Source organism: Physella acuta, unplaced genomic scaffold, assembly GCF_028476545.2.
Source record: "Physella acuta isolate Inbredline_101_S28 unplaced genomic scaffold, ASM2847654v3 ptg000388l, whole genome shotgun sequence".
In the NCBI taxonomy this organism is placed as follows: domain Eukaryota; kingdom Metazoa; phylum Mollusca; class Gastropoda; family Physidae; genus Physella; species Physella acuta.
In genome coordinates, this window is record NW_026731907.1 from 201,008 (window position 1) to 220,258 (window position 19,251).

Here is a 19,251-nt window from a genome sequence, read left to right on the forward strand (position 1 = left end):
ACAAAAGCTATGGCAGCAAATCCAAAAAAGAAAAGCAGGCTGAAGTAAGGAATCAACGGGTCATATGGCTCATAAACATGCTGACAAGTAATACTTAGTTATTGGAGAAAATCGTATTAAAATTAAAACGAAGCAGAAGTTTAGTAGCTTTGTTATTTGGAGTCTGGTATTTCTGATACGGTCTGTGAATAGTCTAGAATGGTGAAGCCTGGAAATTTTGGTCCGGGGGTGGGGGGGGGGGAGAGGGATGCTAACCTAACCTAGCGGTTAGCCCCACAAGACATTGAAGACCAGATGCCCTTCACCCAAACAATTGCCGGATGTCTGGTGCCGACCACAACAGCCGCAGCATCGTTCTATTAAAGACCTTTTCCCTTCACATAAAATTGTGTTTCGACAACTGCAAGTCCCACCAAGCCTTCCATTCTGCTTGGTTCGATCAGTACAATTACCGCTAACTGTACACATCCCATCGCTAATCTCGAAACATTGAAATATATTTACCGTCTGAAGGCCGCTAGATTACAGAGCTGACTTAACTATGTTTTCGACTTAATTAGGAAGGTTAATGAATCTCGGGGAAATCTTAATCACTTAATACCAAGTTCAAAAAAAAAGATGAACTGTACTTCAACTGCCCATGAAAAGGAATATCAATACACCAAGCTTTAAATGAAAATGCCTAAGTCTTTTATTTATTTTATTTTATTCAATTTTATTTACAAACATATTTTAAAACATTTTATTTAAATGCAAAGTAAAAAACTACTTTCTATTGTGTTTTTTTATCATAAACTGACAAATGCATTACATAAAATAACTCAACAATCACTAATTAAAATAAAATTTAGATTAAAATTCAATTCACATAAAATTTCAAAGGGATAAAACTCACTTTAAATGATACATTTACCTCCCCTTAAACTCCTCGTAAATAAAAAAAAAAGCTCGTTCAATCAAAAAAAAAAAAAATTTAATATCGAAATAAAAAGGTCAATGATACTAGAATAAAAAGCATGTGTATCACATGATCACATCAGCCACTTCCTATTACCATCCTAGCTGACAAAAACACAGCAGGTAAACAATTTTTAAAAATTCGTTTTATGATTGATGCCATTGCTAAATATGATATCACTGATGTGAATATCGATATGTTGATATCAAAAGTGTTGAAATTACAAGTGTTGATACCGCCATGTTGATATCACTGTTGATATTGCACTAAAAGTACAGCTCCCTCTCCACGAAGCCTCCAGGGGTCCTCCTCAAGAAAAAGCGCCTCATCTCATCGTAAACAAAGATGGCGAGACAGTAAGGGATACCACACAGCCACCAGGTGAACCTAAAAATAGATGCATACGTCATAAACAAATATAGCCAAACAGTAGGGGGCACCATACAACCACCATGTGAACCTAAAAATAGATGCATACGTCATAAACAAATAGCCATACAGTAGAGGTGACCACACAACCATGGGAATCTAAAAATAGATGCATACGTCACAATAACATTGGCTTTTCATCCTTTTTTTTTTTTTAAATTAGTACACTTTCAGATCAGAGATGTGACAGAAGAAGTGGGGATAATGCGCGTTTATGAATTTGGCATTAGCAGAGACAATACTCAGTTATTTGCCCACCCCACCTGTGCAGGGTGTGCTCAGGTGGTTCCACCCATGTCACCAATGTTCCCTCTAAGCTGCGCGGTTGCGCGGCCGCGCAGTAGTTTTGAGCTGCCGCGCAGTGATTTTGTAAAATAAGCATATCCTTGTATAAGACTTTTAAAACAGCGCGCACAGAAAATACATTTTGCACACTAGCTTCCCGCCCCCCCCCCCCCCCCCCCCTAGAGGGAGATTGCATGTCACCCACACTCTGAAGTAAAGTACCATTTCGATCCTGACGGTCCATGGTGTAGGTGGCGTAGAGTCCACCTGTTTCAGTGACCTCGGCATATAAAGAGATAGTGTGGTCCGCACTAAGTCCTTCCGCCTTTACTTTTGATAAAAAATCAGTCAGATGGACTCAGCGGCCTCGAACAGACTCGGCCACACACACTGAATTAGATATAACAGTCCAACGCTCTACCATTCGACCCCAAACACTCGAGTAGCTATAGTTAATTGTGTAACAAACAATCCACAGTTCTCCTACCTCAAAGGTTGAAAACGTAGGGCTTGGTTCAAACCAGGACAATAGCATAAGAAAGCAGCCAAAGCAGTTTCAAAAACTAAACCGAAATTCAAGTAGTGGTTTCTGAAATTTAAATAATATTTAGTTGGTTTTTTTATTAGAAAACTATTTACGATGCTATTAATTTTTTTTAACCGTAGTATTGTTTCTCTTATAGGTAAATGAAGACTTGAGCCTGCTATTTGACACTTTAAAGCATTTTTTTTTTATAATGACGTCTTGCCGTTCAATGGAGTACAGTTTCCATCAAGCCAAATAGGTCATTTTAGAACATTAAAATTGTGTTTTAAATTTTTGAGAGCGTTATGTTTAATAGTAAAAAGATATGCAAATGCACCAAGTCTTGCAAAATTATAAATAAGCAGTTAGGACAATATAGTACCATATTCATGGTTTCATTTATTGTGTGGGAAGGGGTTGGTAGTGGATAATGGATATAGATTATATATAAACTATTTCTTGGGGGGCGATGGACGTGCTCTCAGGGGGGGGGGGATGCCTGAAAGATACTCAGGCCACATTGAGATTAAGCTGATCAGCATTTGGTAAGTGTCAGGGATAATATCAGGGACAGGTCAGGAATTAGGTTTAGGTGGGGGTCAGTGTAAGGCTTGTGATAGGATTACGGTTGATAATGTGACAATGTTAGTTGATGATGTAACATTATCAACAAACATGGTTGCGGCACTTTTACCAGAGTTTTTGAAAGTATCAAAACAGTATAAAAGTCGTTTAAAAGTATCTCTCCAATGTCAAAAGTTTTAAAAAAAAAAAAACGGAATGAAGTGACTTACTTCATGCCATGTTGGAAAATTGAAAGACGCCTCGTTTTCCTGATAACAAGGTCCGCCCACTGGACTATGACGCACGTCACGAAGTAAGCGGAGTAGCAAGTAAACTCCAGCTGCTTGCGTTGGTAGTAAGTCTGGAACGAAAACATGTTTCAACAAACAATAAGTAAGGTAATACGCCTGTACTCGGAAGGTATAGTGAAGTTAACCAATGCATTTATACATCTTAAAACACACGAGATGAAAATTTAAGATCGTAATTAATTCACAAGTAAATTTAAAATACTGAAAAAAATGAAATACTAAATTCTAAAGTTCGGGATCCAGCTGGTGTAAATATTTCTTAGAAATTCGAGACCAGTGTTTCTTCCAGACTTTTTTCTCCTGGGGGGGGGGGGTGGGGGGCGGCACTTGATATTCTCGGGGAGGGGGGGCGGTCAATATTTTCGGGGGGGGGGGGGGCGGACACTGGTAAAAGTATATGTTTTCTATATAAACGTCATTTCGTTAGGGGGGGGCGGGGCGGTAGACTTCCTTCGGGGTGGCGGAGTCCCCCCGAAGAGATGCCTGGAAGAAACTCTGTTCGAGACAATTTAATGCCAGAGAAAGCACAGAGAATGGAATTGTGATGCCAACGAAACTCTTTCACCAGCATTGACATAGAAACTATGTCTTTCCTGTGAATGCGACCGTAACTAATGACTGACATTCAGTTCCCTCTAAGCTGCGCGGTTGCGCGGCCGCGCAGTAGTTTTGAGCTGCCGCGCAGTCATTTTGTAAAATAAATATATCCTTGTACAGGATAAAAACACCTCGCACACAAAATACACGTTGCAAACTAGATTTCCCACTTTGAGGAAACATTGCTCACAATGCTTGCAATACATGGGGTAAAAAGAAGATTGTATGTACCCATTCTTGTCCGTATGAATCCTTGATGTCGTTGACACCTGGGCTATCCCACCTGGCGCGGATGCCGACCAGAGTCCACATCCAGAAACCGTGCTCGGCCATCACGATAAAATATGTGAAGAATCCGGCCGCTGCTTCCATTAACCCGATTTGAGCATAGGACGCACAGACCAACCTAGCAGGAGCAGAAAAACGTACATCACGTTACGTTAGCTAAAAATGAATGTTGTATTGTTATATTTTAACTTCGGTTGTGTTATATAGGTAAAAAAAAATAACAGATCTGATAGATTTTTATTTTCATAAATATTTGATTCGGGTGAACACTAATATAATTAATGCCGAGTCAGCACTTCGATAAAACGCTTTCTGGAGTTTCTTTACATGATTTTACAGATCAAATAATTCATCCATAACACTGTTCTTGACAGTACCAAATACTTCAATGTTAATGTTATATTTAATGTTAACTAGTTAACTAAGTAATCTTCCCTTTTCAGACTCAACCATCCATTTGGCAAATGAAGTAGAGTTCATATGTTACTTCACCTCGGCATATGTAGAGAAAGTGTGGTCAGCACTATGCCTAGCCGCATTATCTTTCCATAACGTGAGTCAAGTACCCATCTGATCTGAGTGGACTCCGAGACGCCATCTAGTCCCAAGTCCGGATCGAGATCTGAACTTGAAACATTCAGGCTAGCTGTAAAGCGCTCTATCATTCGACCACCATTTTCTACAATAAGTGAACTAAATCGGATACCAAATGTGTAAACACACCGCTGAAAAACCAGAGCAACGCCTAGCCGGAATGGCGAGGGTTAAACGTAAAACAACTAGTGCGACGAAGAGATAAAATGAAAGTATCATGTTTGTACGTTACCTGTCATTCACCAGTTTGTCTTTGACTGGGTCTCTCGGTGCCCGCTTCATAATGTCCAGCTCCACCTCTTCATAAGCTAACGAGATAGCTGGCACCATATCCGTTCCCAAATTAATAAACAACATGGCAATGGTTCCAAGCGCCAATGGAATATCCGCCAACAGAAAGATGACGAACGGAACAAGCTCTGGAATGTTGGTGGTCAAGGAGTAGGCGATGGTTTTCTTCAAGTTGTCGAAGATCAGTCTACCCTCCTCAACACCAGTCACAATGGAAGCAAAGTTGTCGTCAAGTAAAATCATGTCTGCTGCTTGTTTGCTCACATCACTGCCAGCAATACCCATCGCAATTCCTGATCATTAAAAAATTGCAATTGTTTAGATAGAATTTATTCGAGACTTTAAATATGATCATAAGTTAAGCAGCAGATGTTACGCATTTCTGAATCTAGTATGTATTGTGGAAGGCCTGATAACACTGCAAGTTAATTAGTGTATTAAGACTGCTTTCTTTTCAACACTGCTTAATTGTAAGTAAAGTTAGTTTTTCCTAGCTAATATAGTTTAAGGTTGGGCTACAGGGCAAAATCGTTAGTTTTTTTGCTGACATTCTTTACACCAATTTATATACAAATATGTCCCAAAACCTTTACTTTAGGTTTCGTTATATGTCTTTCTAAATGTGTTCATAACTACATTCAGTGTATAAAATGCATGATTTGCACTTAGGGAATAGACGGAACGCCTTGACTATCCACCATGTAGTGGCCAGTCAGGTTTACGTGATTATCTCTAGCCATTTCAATGAAAAAAATTAAGTTATTATTTACATACCGATATCAGCCTGTTTGAGAGCGGGTGAGTCATTGACACCATCACCAGTAACAGCCACAATTTGACCCTGTCTCTGGCAGCCCTCTACGATGATAAGTTTCTGTTGTGGTGAGGTTCGGGCAAACACAATCTCTGTATGGTTCCTCAGGACGGCATCTATCTGGGCTGGGGTCATTTCCCTCAGATCCCCACCGTGTATGACGGCGGCCTTGGCCTCTCTGTTGATGATATAACATACGTATATAACCCAACCGATGGGAATTTTAACTATTTCATTTTAAAATAATAGTAAACATGTTGTTTCACAAGTTATTTACAGATTTTCATCCAGGCATCTCTTGGGGGGGGGGGGAGTGAGCCCCCCGTTGAAAGTCTACCCCCCCCCCCAAACAAAATGGAATTTATATAGAAAATATATACTTTTAACAGTGTCCGCCCCCCCCCCCCCCCCCCCCGTAAGTCCGGACAACCAAAAATTTCAAAGAGCCCCCCCCCCCCACCGGAGAAAAAATTCTCGAAGAAGCACTGGTTATTTATCATAAATTCATAAATTAGTACACTACAACTTGTATTAGCCTAGATCATTGGATATTTCATTTGGTTCTGTGACCCCAGGAATGTCTAGTCAGCAATATATTCAGGCGCCAATGACAACGATGTCTTAAGGTCTTCAAGTTCAGAAAACAAATTCTGAGATCTTTAGATTAACAAGTATACACTACCAATTTCCAAAACCATCCCATAGTTTATGACTACTATCGTCATTTTAATTTACCTATCTTCTAGACTACAGGTTTTCATTTCCCCAAAACATTACTTTACTAAATAGCAGTAAAGTTATATATGTTACGGTCAAAGCCCGAAGTCGGATAAAGCACGTATTGGCCGGCCAATGCGCGCATTGGCCAATATTGCGTAACATATACACAAGATAACAAGATATCCTCTCCTTACCTGGGGTCAACCTCCTCCACAGGTATCCCCCTCTCTGCTGCAATATCCTCCACTGTTTTACTCTCTGGTGAGATGATACCAACACCTACAGCTATGGCTCGGGCAGTGATTGGATGATCTCCTGTTACCATGATCACCTGTAAACAACATGGCGGTTAACTAGAACAATTGTTTACTATTTAGTGCACACAAAGTACCTTCGAATACTTAAGTCACGGGTATTCATAAATAGCTCTAAAAAAGGATTCGTGGGTAAAAACAAAAACAAAACTTAAAATATTTTACAGCATCATTAGACACAAGGCAGAAACTTAGAAGTCTTAAGAATTCAGGGTCCCTGCACTAAAGTGAACCTGAAATTCCAAGAGAATTCCAGGAGAAAAACAATTTCAGGACATAATATAACGGACTAAAGGTGTCTAAAACAGCAATGGAATGATAAAGCAGGAATCATGACTTCAGATAAAGATATATAAACAGGGTTTCTTTCATGCATATCTTAGGGGGATTGGGAGACACCACCCCGGTGTACGTCCACCCAACCCACCTGAGAAAATATTCTTAAAAACACCGTGTGAACAGATTCAACATAAGAAGCGTAGTGCTCCATTGAAAGTTAGAACAAAAGACCCAAGAAGCTTGCTCATCAGATCTCACCTTGATGCCAGCATTTCTACATTTGAGAACCGCCCCTGGTACTGCAGACCGAGGTGGGTCTATCATAGACATGAGGCCGACAAACCGCAGGCCTGCCACTGGGAAATTCAAATTTTCCGTGTCGAATTGATAATTTGGTGGGAACACGTCTGTGGGCAGTAGGTAATCACAGAAACCTGGGGAAACACAAAGTTGAGGATAAGACAAAAAATACACAGTATGTTGCGTTCTTTTGGCTATTTTCATCTAATTATTCATTTGATTTTATATTGGGTTATTTACTTCCAATGGTTGAACAATTAGGAGTTTATACATATAGTGTTAATAACATTAGATTATTGTTTAAGTAGAATTTGCTTTGATTGGACTTATAGATTATGATTGAACTGTTTTAAATACTTCTGATTACATTTTAGACTAATTACGCCCAAAGGAAGTATAACTTAATCTGATTTGTATGACAAAAAACAGTTATAAGTTATTGTACATTTTGGGATAATCTCATCCAATGTCTGGGCAATTTAATGTTTAATTGAAACTAAAATTGTTCGAGTCGGTAAAGATCATGGATGCTAAACCGAAAGTCTTTGAGTTCAAACCCTCGGACAGATGAGGCTCGTTAGCTGGGGACAGCCACTCTTCTAGGAGAGACAACTCCAAAATTAAACAACTGCTGTCTTGTAGTTTGTACTTGTTTGGACAAAGGCTATGGAATCAAATCCAAAAAGAAAAGCAGGCTGTAACCGGAGTCAACGGCCTAAATGGCGCATAAACAGTTGACACGTAACGCTTAATTGTGTTGGAGGGAATCTCTTCCAAAATTAAAATAAGAACAAAGAAGAAGAAGTTCGCTTTTCAACCTACCTAGTACTCTTTCACCCAGACCTCCAAGATCCATGTACGCTGTGTTGAAGGCGTCCCTATAGTTATCGGTCAACTCGTATTCCTCCCCGTGCAGTAATATAGTGGAGCAGCACTCCAATATCCGTTCTGGCGCTCCTTTCATCACCAGCAGGTACTGCGTGGAGTTTTCCAGTTGGTGAATCGATACCTGTAAAATTTAATTAGTTTTCGGTTATAATTTATTTTAATCTTTCATGATATGGGAGGTAAGAATAATTTTACAATTTTTGGTTTTCGGTCATAATTTATCTTAATCCTTCATGATATGGGAGGTAAGAATGTTTTACAGTTTTTGGTTTTTGGTCATAATTTATCTTTAATCCTTCATGATATGGGAGGGAAAAATGTTTACAGTTTTTGTTTTCGGTTATAATTTATCTTAATCCTTCATGATATAGGAGGTAAGAATGTTTTTACAGTTTTTGTTTTCGGTTATAATTTATCTTAATCCTTCATAATATGGGAGGGAAGAATGAAAACTGTAAAAAAAATATTTTAAATTAAAAATAAAAAAGTATCTATATATATAATTCTCTTCTGGGATCAGTTAGAAAACAAGCTGCAAGCGCGCCTTTGCAGTCCCCTCTCTTCCTCTCTATCACTATCACTACCACCCCCACCCCACCCCCACATGATCTGGTGAGCGGTGTTCACTCTGTTTACATTTTACAATCACAGAGACGGGTTTGGTGACGGCTATTAGGGGCAGATAATTTAGTTTGAAACGATTTTAAACTTAGAGGAGGTAACCTAAGAGGAGGCTGCTTTCACGTGGAAGGGGGGGGGTAGTGTTTTTAAGCAAATATTTTCAATGGCAGCATTGGTACTGTCGAATTCACAAATTATAAATTACTGAAAAGTAGAAAAAAACAACTAAATAGCGGCGTATGATACGCAGCGGGTCGGCTCGTAGTTATTAAATAACTAGAAATAAAAATCTTGCCTGAAACTTGTTGGTGGAGTTGAAAGGGATCTCCACAATTTTTTTATTACGGTTACGGTAGTCGATTACGTTCCCAATAGCAAGCTCTGTGCATTTCAAGATGGCTGACTCTGATGCATCGCCATTACATTCTCTGTAAAAACAACAATTTACAAAATGTTTGTGAAACAAGTGTCAAGGTGGGGTTTTCCTTAGACATGCTTAATTTAGTATACATTATTACAATCTTGTAACCCTAACCTATGGATTAATTTGAAAATGAATCCTCTGCCTAATTCTAATTCTATAAGAAATTATAAAAAATATATATTACGAATATAATCTTTGTAACGATTAACTATCTTTTAAATCAATCACAAATATATATTGTCAGCAAAATGTTACTTCAATTTGGCAGGACTGGTTTGGCAATTTTACCTTTTGAGAACCGATACATTGTCCTGGCCACCTTTGAACTCTGCCCTATTGCACAGCATAGCAACACGTGACAGCGCCTTCCATGTTGGTTCCTCCGAGCTAAAAGTTGTAACTGGAAAAGAAAGAAAAAATCGAAAAGTTACGAAACAATATTCGTAATTTAAAATCTGGCAATAAAAGACTCTGCTTAGATTGTCAGACTTTTCTTGTCAGTTTCATCAGAAAAATTCTGGAAGAAAATTATTTTTAAAAATTAGGCTGAAAAAAAAATTAATCATGTGAAAAAAAAGTAATTTTTTTTTTTTGAAAAACATACTGGTCTGATCGTCTCTTGTATCGGCTTCAAAAATCTGGCCATCAAACCACATGTGGGCAACCGTCATACGGTTCTGGGTCAAGGTTCCGGTCTTGTCAGAGCAGATGGTTGAGGTGGATCCCAGAGTTTCTACAGCTTCCAAGTTCTTGACCAGACAATTTTTCTTGGCCATGCGTTTGGCGGTCAGTGTCAGACAAACCTTGTAGGTATAGATTGTGACACGTCAGAGACTTGACCAAAAAACTTGTTTGACTTAAGATTTATTCTCTATCAGGAGTAGTTTAATGGTCGTTTATAAATGACGTCACACTTATGGGAAGGGGGATTCGAACTTGGGGAAGATGCGCTAAGTCGGGAAGGAGATAGTCCTGGAAACACCACGTAGCATATGCAGCCTTATAAAAATTGCTGCTGTTATGAAAACTATTGAAAACTGTACACCTTTGTTTAGAATTATTTATAAAGTGGTGCTGATTTAGTTGTGTCATTTAGTTTTCAGGAGGAGATTTTTTTTTTTTTTGAAGACAAGGGGTGGGGTATAAACTACAGGATAAATGTCTGATGTCATTTAAAAACAACCTTTAACGCTGAGTATTTTTGTAGGAATCAAAAATAGGGAATTACCGTAACAGTGACCAGTAGCCCCTCCGGAACGTTCGCCACAATGATACCAATCAAGAAGATGACCGCGTCCAGCCAGTAGTAGCCGAAGAAGAAACAGATGATGAAGAAGATGACGCCGGAGATGATGGCCACGCCGGTGATGATGTGGACGAAATGTGCCAGCTCGTTGGCGATGGGGGTGCGACCCGCTTCCAGTCCAGAGGCCAAGTTGGCAATACGGCCCATGACGGAGTCGTCTCCGGTCCGGATTACAATACCAGTAGCCGTACCTAGAGAGGAAAGTTGTCTTAGAATTAATGTTACAGATTACATTAGTTGTAGGGGACGGAGTGGTCTAGCGATAGTGAGCTGGAGTGTTAACCCGTTAGTATCGAGTTAGAATCCGGGTTCAAGTCAGTAGACCGTCCCCTGAGTCCACCCAACTCTGATGGGTACCTAACTCACGTTAGGGAAAGTAAAGGCGGCTGGGCATAGTGCTGACCACACTATCTCTTCATATGCCGAGGTCACAGAAACAAGTGAACTCTACTTCACTTGCCCTATAGACCGTCAGGTTTGAAAGGGAACTTTACTTTTTACTTACATTAGTTGTAATTGAAAATATTTGGAAAACGTAGGTACCAATAATAATTTATAAAATTCTGGAATTTTCTCCTTTACATGCCTCTAACTAAAATGTACCCGTAAAATCACAGGCTAAATTTTGAGTGTACTCATGTGGGTTGGCCTTGACAAGGGGGGGGGGGGGCATGGCATTAGTTTTGTTGCTTTTACTTAACATTGAGAGACGAGCTTTTAGTATGCCAGATAAGGAGAAAAAAAGAGGCACGACAAAGAGGCATGACAAAGAGGCATGACAAAGAGGCATGACAAAGAGGCATGACAAAGAGGCATAACCTAGAGGCATAACCTAGAGGCATAACCTAGAGGCATAACCTAGAGGCATAAATTAGAGGCATAAATTAGAGGCATAAATTAGAGGCATAAATTAGGCATAACCAAGAGGCAAAAACAGAGTACCACCTGAAGCATTAACGGAAATTATAAACAGATGGACAATGCATTGCCATCACAGCCGCTTTTTCTGGGCAACAAAACAATAACCATTAGCCGTAAGGTAAATGTGATTTGACTAGTAAAAATATAACAATTCTTTACCTTCAACGGCATTGGTTGAGAAGAATGCCAAATTTTTAGTCTCGAGTGGGTTGTCATGTGTGAACTCCGCGCTCCTAGACTGTGGTTCAGATTCTCCAGTCAATGATGAGTTATCTACCTGCAACAGAGAGTTATCTTTTACTAAATTTTTATTTTTAAAAGTTCTTTTTAATTTTACAATCTAGACCAATCTACAAAAGTAACTATATTAGATCGAATTAATGTGCATTGTTCAAATATTTTTGTAAAAGTAAATTAAAATTTTCATGGTTTTTTTCCACGTGTATAAATCATCGAATTTCTAACACCCGTTTTTTGTGGGTTTTTTAAATTAATCTTTAAAATCCGACTAAACATTTAACTCTTTAAAATGGGTGATACATTTAGTTGACCAAATTTTAACTCTCTTTAATAAGAGTGATACATACATTTGACCAAAATTTTAACTCACTTTAATAAAAGTGATACATTTGACCAAAATTTTAACTCACTTTAATAAAAGTGATACATTTGACCAAAATTTTAACTCACTTTAATAAAAGTGATACATTTGACCAAAATTTTAACTCACTTTAATATAAGTGATACATTTGACCAAAATTTTAACTCACTTTAATAAAAGTGATACATTTGACCGAAATTTTAACTCACTTTAATAAAAGTGATACATTTGACCAAAATTTTAACTCACTTTAATAAAAGTGATACATTTGACCAAACTTTTAACTCACTTTAATAAAAGTGATACATTTGACCAAAATTTTAACTCACTTTAATAAAAGTGATACATTTGACCGAAATTTTTACTCACTTTAATAAAAGTGATACATTTATTTGACCAAACATTTAACTCACTTTAAAACCGTGGGATGATATGACCCTGATATCGGCAGGGATTCGATCCCCGAACTTCACCTCCACAACGTCGCCGACCACCAACTGCTCAGCCAAGACTGTCAGCTTCTCCCCTCCCCTGACTACCAATGCATGCTGGGAGAAAAAAAAGAAGTGTAAAAAAAAATTAAATATGTAATTCAATATAAGGGGGCGGAGTGGTCTAACGGTAGGGAGCTGGACTGCTAAGTTTCGAGTTCGAATCTGGTTTCAAGTCAGTAGACCGTCCCTGAGTCCAGCCAACTCTGATGGGTACCTAACTAATGTTAGGGAAAGTAGAGGCGTGCATAGTGCTGACCACACTATCTCTTCATATGCCGAGGTCACAGAAACATGTGAACTCTATTTCACTTGCCCCATAGACCGTCAGGTTTGAAAGGGGGAACTTTACTTACTATATTATAAGACATAAAAAGTATGTTTTTCTTGAGCAATAAAATAGAGAAAAATTTAACTAGGGGGGGGGGGGCCTCGAAAGGGATGATGTCAAATCAAAATATAAAATCTACTGACAAAATTTCTTATTCAGTTAAAAAAAATTATAAAATTAGGGGGAGGGGGTGACACAAAAACCGAATTATTTTTTTTTTAAGTTTTGAGCGGGTACGGTTAAACCCTCCGTTTTCGCACCGGATGACACACGACCTAGTAAGGCCACAGGAAAAAGATACTTTTAACCAGCCTACCTGTGGCACCATGTTTTTGAACGAGTCCATGATGCGCGTGCTCTTGGCCTCCTGGAAGTATGAGAAGCATCCGGTCACCATGACAACACCGGTCAGGACAATGCCCAGGTATAACTGAAAATAGAAACACACCACGTGAGTATGTGCTCACCTAATATCGTAATATGGGTGGGAAAAAAAGTATGGAAGACCATTCGAAACAAATACAAAAATTTGAGACTAGCTTTAATGTAACCTGTTTTAAACTCCACTTCTAATTAAACCTAATACTTCTACGTCATGAAATATAATTAAAGGACATTATTTGTAAAAAAAACGAATGTTCAGACTAGCATTAAGTATTAAAAATCCGCTAACCCATTATCTTAACGAAACAAAATAGTATGTAAGGGTGGTAAGAAGAAAAAACAAAAATTGAATCCATTAACCCAATATCTTTACGTCGCCAAAATATAATGAAATGGTATTAGAATTAAAACTAAATTTCTAACTAACATTATTAAAATTAAAAAAAAAAAATTCTCACATTGTCTGAGGGTGGGTCTTCATTCTGACTCGCCTGTATGGCGTAGGCGATGAAGCACAAGATGGCGCCGATCCACAACAGTGTGGCGAATCCGCCCAGCATGGTTTTGGCGAACTTAACGAGTTCAGATTGCGTCTTGGGCGGGGTCAAGGCGTTGGGTCCATCCCTCTCCAGAAGTTCTTTGGCTTTATCCTGGGTGTGGCCCTAGGGTTGGGGGGAGGGGGGGATGGAATAAAAGTATAAATATCTCGAGATTTTGTTTCGATTTTATTAAGTCCCTAGGACATTTTAAAATCAACATAAATATACCGAAAGGTTTCTTTTTAACAGAATTTTCTAGACACTTCCGAGGGCGTTGGGGGGGGGGGGGGGGGTTAAGTGTTGAAGAAATACCTGAAATAAACTCTTGAATTATCCCGAGACTGTTACCAACCCAAACATAACTATCCAATGTTTCTTCCAGACGTTTTTCTCCGGGGGGGACACTTGATATTTTAGGGGTTGGGGGGGGGCGGTCAACATTTTCCGGGGGGAGGGGCTGACACTGTTAAAAGTATAAGACTTTCTTCAGAGCCCCCCCCCCCCCCCCCGAAGAGTTGCCTGGAAGAAACTATAACTATCCCATCATCTGAACGTATCCTGAAACTAAGTCTTTGGGATACCTACAACTGTATCCTTCATTGGAAAGTAACGTGTGGCGTGCTACTTCGAGCAAACGCCTCAGTGTAGAGAATAGTGCACTATCCAATTTTCCCCTCACTCTCACCCCCCCCCCCCCTCCAACTTCCCGAGGTTATACAACAGTCCCTATCAGCTTTGGATCCACCGGAAGCCAAGACACTCTCCGCTACCCCAAAGATGTCAAAGCCTTACCTACCAGCTTTGAATATAAGCCAAGAAATTCCCACACCCAAGGTTTATACAACGGTCCCTACCATCTTTGGATCCACCTTATTTCCAGAACTCCCTCCCCCCCCCCCCCGCCAATCTTGCCAAAAGTTATACAACAGTCCTTACCAGCTTTTAATACAAACCAAGACACCCACACACACCCACCCCCCACCCCCAAAGTATACAACAGTCCCTACCAGCATACAAACCAAGACACCCCCCCCCCAAAGTTTATACACCAGTCCCTACCAGCTTTGGGTCCACCTTCAGCCATATCACTTCCCCCCCCCCCCCCACAAGTTTATACACCAGTCCCTACCAGCTTTGGGTCCACCTTCAGCCATATCACTTCCCCCCTTCCCCCCCCCCCCCACACACGTTTATACAACAGTCCCTACCAGCATACAAACCAAGACACACACCCCACCCCCCCCTCCCCCCACACACGTTTATACAAACAGTCCCTACCAGCTTTGGGTCCACCTTCAGCCTCTCCAACAGCTCCTCCATGGGAATCCTGTGCTCGTCCATGTCCAGCTCCCTCTTCAGCCCGTCCATCTTGATCTCCTCCCCACCTTTCTTCTTCTTCTTCTTCTCCGTTCCCGAACGGGTGACCCCGTGACTGAAAGTCTTACCGGCCCCATTTTTCTGGAAAAAAAAACAAAGCATTTGTTTTTCGTAAATGGCTGTTGTTAAATATGTAAGATTTTGTCATGTAATTCTTAAGTGTTGTGGGACTGAATGGTTGGATGGTAGAGCATCCGTCTGCTAACCCGAAAGTCTCGAGTTCGAATCATGTGTTTGTGTCAGTAGAACGTATCTGAGTCCAGTCACCTCTAATGGGTGCATGACTCAAGTTAGGGAAAGTAAAGGCGTATGGGTATAGTGCTGACCACACTATCCCTTCATACGAATCAGGTGAACTCTACCTGACCCATAGACCGTCAGATTCGAAAGGATACGTTTTTTATCTGCTAGTTTCAATATATCAACATTTCACAATACTTTAAATATCGGCACTGTCATCCCTTAATATATGTTGTTCTAAGGGACATAACAGACTTAAACTAATCTTTGAACTTGACAATGAAGAGTTGCAGCGCATTACTTAGAAGAGGAGGTGGGTAGTCTTATGTATTGTGAAAAGAACTTATAAAGCACAAATTTGCTCAAAATAGTTTAAATCTAAGCGACTCGATAGATTTTTTAAACCGGAAAAATGTGACTATAAATTAAGTATTACACGGATTTTTATTAAAAATCAATGGCGGCAAACAAAAAGGAGAGATAATAGGAACCTTAAAATTTATTAATCAAATAAGAGGTTAAAAAAAGTGGTGGGAGATTATTGACGACAAAAATGTTGATGTTAGCTGACTCTACCAAGGAAGTAAAGGTTTAAATTGTACATTATTTACTGTGTCTAAATCATTGTAGTATTGCTTCTACAACAGTGTATATTATGAACATGTGAGACTATTCTTCTAAACTGTAAACTGACTAAGGAAATGTAAAGAAAATAGAAAACGAATTAGAAATTTGATAGAGGAAGTCAAGGAATGGACAAGGCTACCCCGTTGCAGAACTACTTAAAACAGCAGAAGACAGAAAACAATGGCAAAAATAAAAGACCATTCAAACAATCTGCTGTGGTCTACCAATAACTGCTAGCTCCCCCCCCCCTCCCCAACATACACGAGGGGGGGGGGTTGATTGATAGAAAAAAATATATAAAAGACGTTTTTAAACGTAGCCGAATATGTGTTTGCATAGAAAAAATCGTGAAACAAATTGAATAAAAGCAGACACCTTGACAGGCAGACACCATTACAGGCAGACACCATTACAGGCAGACACCATTACAGGCAGACACCATTACAGGCAGACACCATTACAGGCAGACACCATTACAGGCAGACACCATTACAGGCAGACACCATTACAGGCAGACACCACAGACACCATGACACCACAACAGACACCATGACACCACAACAGACACCATGACAACACAGACACCATGACACCACAGACACCATGACAATACCACAGTCACCATGACACCACAGACACCATGACACCACAGACACCATGACAATACCACAGTCACCATGAAAACACAGCCACCATGAAAACACAGCCACCATGACACCACAGCCACCACGACACCACAAGACACCACGACACCACAAGACACCATGACAACACAAGACACCATGACAACACAAGACACCATGACAACACAAGACACCATGACAACACTGACACCATGACACCACAGACACCATGACACCACAGCCACCATGACACCACAAGACACCACGACACCACAAGACACCATGACAACACAAGACACCATGACAACACAAGACACCATGACAACACAAGACACCATGAAAACACAGCCACCATGACACCACAGCCACCACGACACCACAAGACACCACGACACCACAAGACACCATGACAACACAAGACACCATGACAACACAAGACACCATGACAACACAAGACACCATGACACCACAAGACACCACAAGACACCATGACAACACAAGACACCATGACAACACAAGACACCATGACAACACAAGACACCATGACAACACAAGACACCATGACAACACAAGACACCATGACACCACAAGACACCACAAGACACCATGACAACACAAGACACCATGACAACACAAGACACCATGACACCACAGACACCATGTCAACACGTACCTGTCCCATTTCAGCTCCTGTCATCTTACGCCTATCTGTGAAGGAAAAAATTCAACAAAATTTCAGACAACTTTCTTTTGGTTAATTTTCCTGTAGTTTTGTAAACTTTTGGAAATCAACTTGGTTGTTTTTAAATCCTTCTCTAGTTTACAGGGCAGCGAGTCAAAATAGGGTCTACAAAAGTAAAGTGTTTGTGTTTTTAGAAAAGTAAATCGTGAATGAGTTTTCGTGAGAACAGCTCACGACTATTTAAGTTTCAAGAAATTGGAATGTTGCATAGTGATTTGTAACTACCCTATTGTTTACATGTGTTTTGAGTGAGTGAACACTATTTCTGCACTAGTTGGTCGGGGTGTTTATATATATACGCCAAACTGACATTGAGTTTACATGCGCGGAAGACATGCGCAAAGTGTATCTAAACCCCAGCCGGATGGCTAATTTTATTATAGAAGATTCTAGAAAGTAGAGATCATATTTAACCTATTTTGGATCTGAAGGATGTCACGGTTCGGTTTGAATTAAAAATATCAAAGGACTGTAAATGCGCATGCGTACGGGTACAGAGATATTTTGATAGTTGGGTTGGGGGGGGGGGCATTTTTTTAGATTAAAACACGGCTGATTACCGTTTAGGCTTACATAATTTAAAAACAAAAATAAAAAACGTACAATATTCAATAAATATTACAAAACAATGTATCATTCGTTTCAGACATTTTTCTGGGGGGGGGGGGGGGGGGGCACCTGAAACATCCGGGGGAGTGGGGCATCTGAAACATTCCCCCTCCCCCAGTCGAAATGAGGAAAAATTGGATGTTAAAATACATACTTTAACCAAGGTCCTACCCCCCGGAAAGTTAAGTACCCCCCCCCCCATTGTAAAAAAAATGTCTGAAAGTAACACAGCCTGGGTATATAGTGGAAGACTAGCTCTCGTACGCCGGGGCGTTCGTTGTTCTTACTAACTAGTCATTCATAGACACATAGGAGGTTTAGTAGTTTAAAAGTAGTATCCGTATAGGCTTCTAGGTAACTAATTTTGATTCAACGCTTTAAAAAATTAACTTGAGAAATACGAGAAACTTCTGAATGTGTTACCTACAATTGGGCGTCTCAAGTGTACTGTATTTGTAATTACCCGGGGGTGTGTTAAAAAATTGTCCGATAATACAACAAGAATGGAATCTTCTTAAAAAAGGGGCGTTAGGTTACTGGTTGTTAACTAAATACAATTATGCCTTGCAAATGTCAACATCATAACCCCCCCCCCCACCCAACTTCTACTATAGCACTAGCCCTAACCCTGAAATGGAGATTTGGAGATGACAATAGGCCTACTACTAACAACCTAACACACCTATTTTCCGAAGAGTCTATTATTGGACAAAAGTAGTATCAATACTACTCATAATAGTGTATGCCAACAAGAAGCCATACACATGTTTTGAAACTGTCAATACGGTCGCATTATTGGACACTGGTTAGAGAAATTGGCTAGAAATAGATTCGATGTTCATGGTATGTTTTACACTAAAGCCGGACAATACTACAATAATAGAACCTATTTTACGACTACATACCAACGTGATAATGTCAAAATTAGTCATATGCATAACTCAAGGCCTAAACAAAGTCCTACCTTAACGCTAACACAAAATATTGTATGCCTACAACAATCATGCAAATACCCTTACGCGTGTATTTTCTGAATCAAAAAAGTGTGTCTGATTACTGCTAGTAAATTAAATACTAAATTTTAAATGTCAAAAACTCAAAAACTTATTAATGTCAAAATTAACCCTATATCTTACCAAAGTCCTAACATAGCCGTAACACGAATTTCTAACTTGCCTAAACTTTTTTTATCTAATCATAATATCATAACGATTAACACTCTAACGCGTCTATTTTTCAATATTAAAAAAAAGGTGT

The 19,251-nt window shown here is 39.6% G+C and overlaps 1 protein-coding gene across 1 annotated transcript; it reads right to left on the minus strand.

Annotated features, from left to right (window-relative positions):
* Positions 1-744: 744 nt before the first annotated feature.
* On the minus strand, positions 745-17,348 carry LOC131942116 (sodium/potassium-transporting ATPase subunit alpha-B-like). Its single transcript, XM_059301842.1, has 19 exons — positions 17,317-17,348; positions 15,055-15,234; positions 13,696-13,899; positions 13,170-13,283; positions 12,445-12,579; positions 11,590-11,707; positions 10,432-10,700; positions 9,808-10,006; positions 9,492-9,603; positions 9,075-9,207; positions 8,093-8,279; positions 7,229-7,404; positions 6,572-6,708; positions 5,618-5,835; positions 4,785-5,136; positions 3,902-4,076; positions 2,993-3,123; positions 2,160-2,261; positions 745-1,345 (listed from the first exon to the last, which is right to left on the minus strand). The coding sequence occupies exons 1-19, from the start codon at positions 17,338-17,340 to the stop codon at positions 1,225-1,227; spliced, it is 3,087 nt and encodes a 1,028-aa protein (XP_059157825.1). The 5' UTR covers positions 17,341-17,348; the 3' UTR covers positions 745-1,224.
* Positions 17,349-19,251: the final 1,903 nt, after the last annotated feature.

Excerpts from the sequence above, each read along its gene's own strand:
- LOC131942116 (XM_059301842.1), bottom strand. The coding sequence starts at position 17,340 with ATGACAGGAGCTGAAATGGGACAG. Across the intron at positions 12,580-13,169 it reads TCAAAAACATGGTGCCACAG|CATGCATTGGTAGTCAGGGG; the intron begins GTAGGCTGGTTA and ends TTTTTCTCCCAG. Across the intron at positions 8,280-9,074 it reads ACTCCACCAACAAGTTTCAG|GTATCGATTCACCAACTGGA; the intron begins GCAAGATTTTTA and ends TAAATTTTACAG.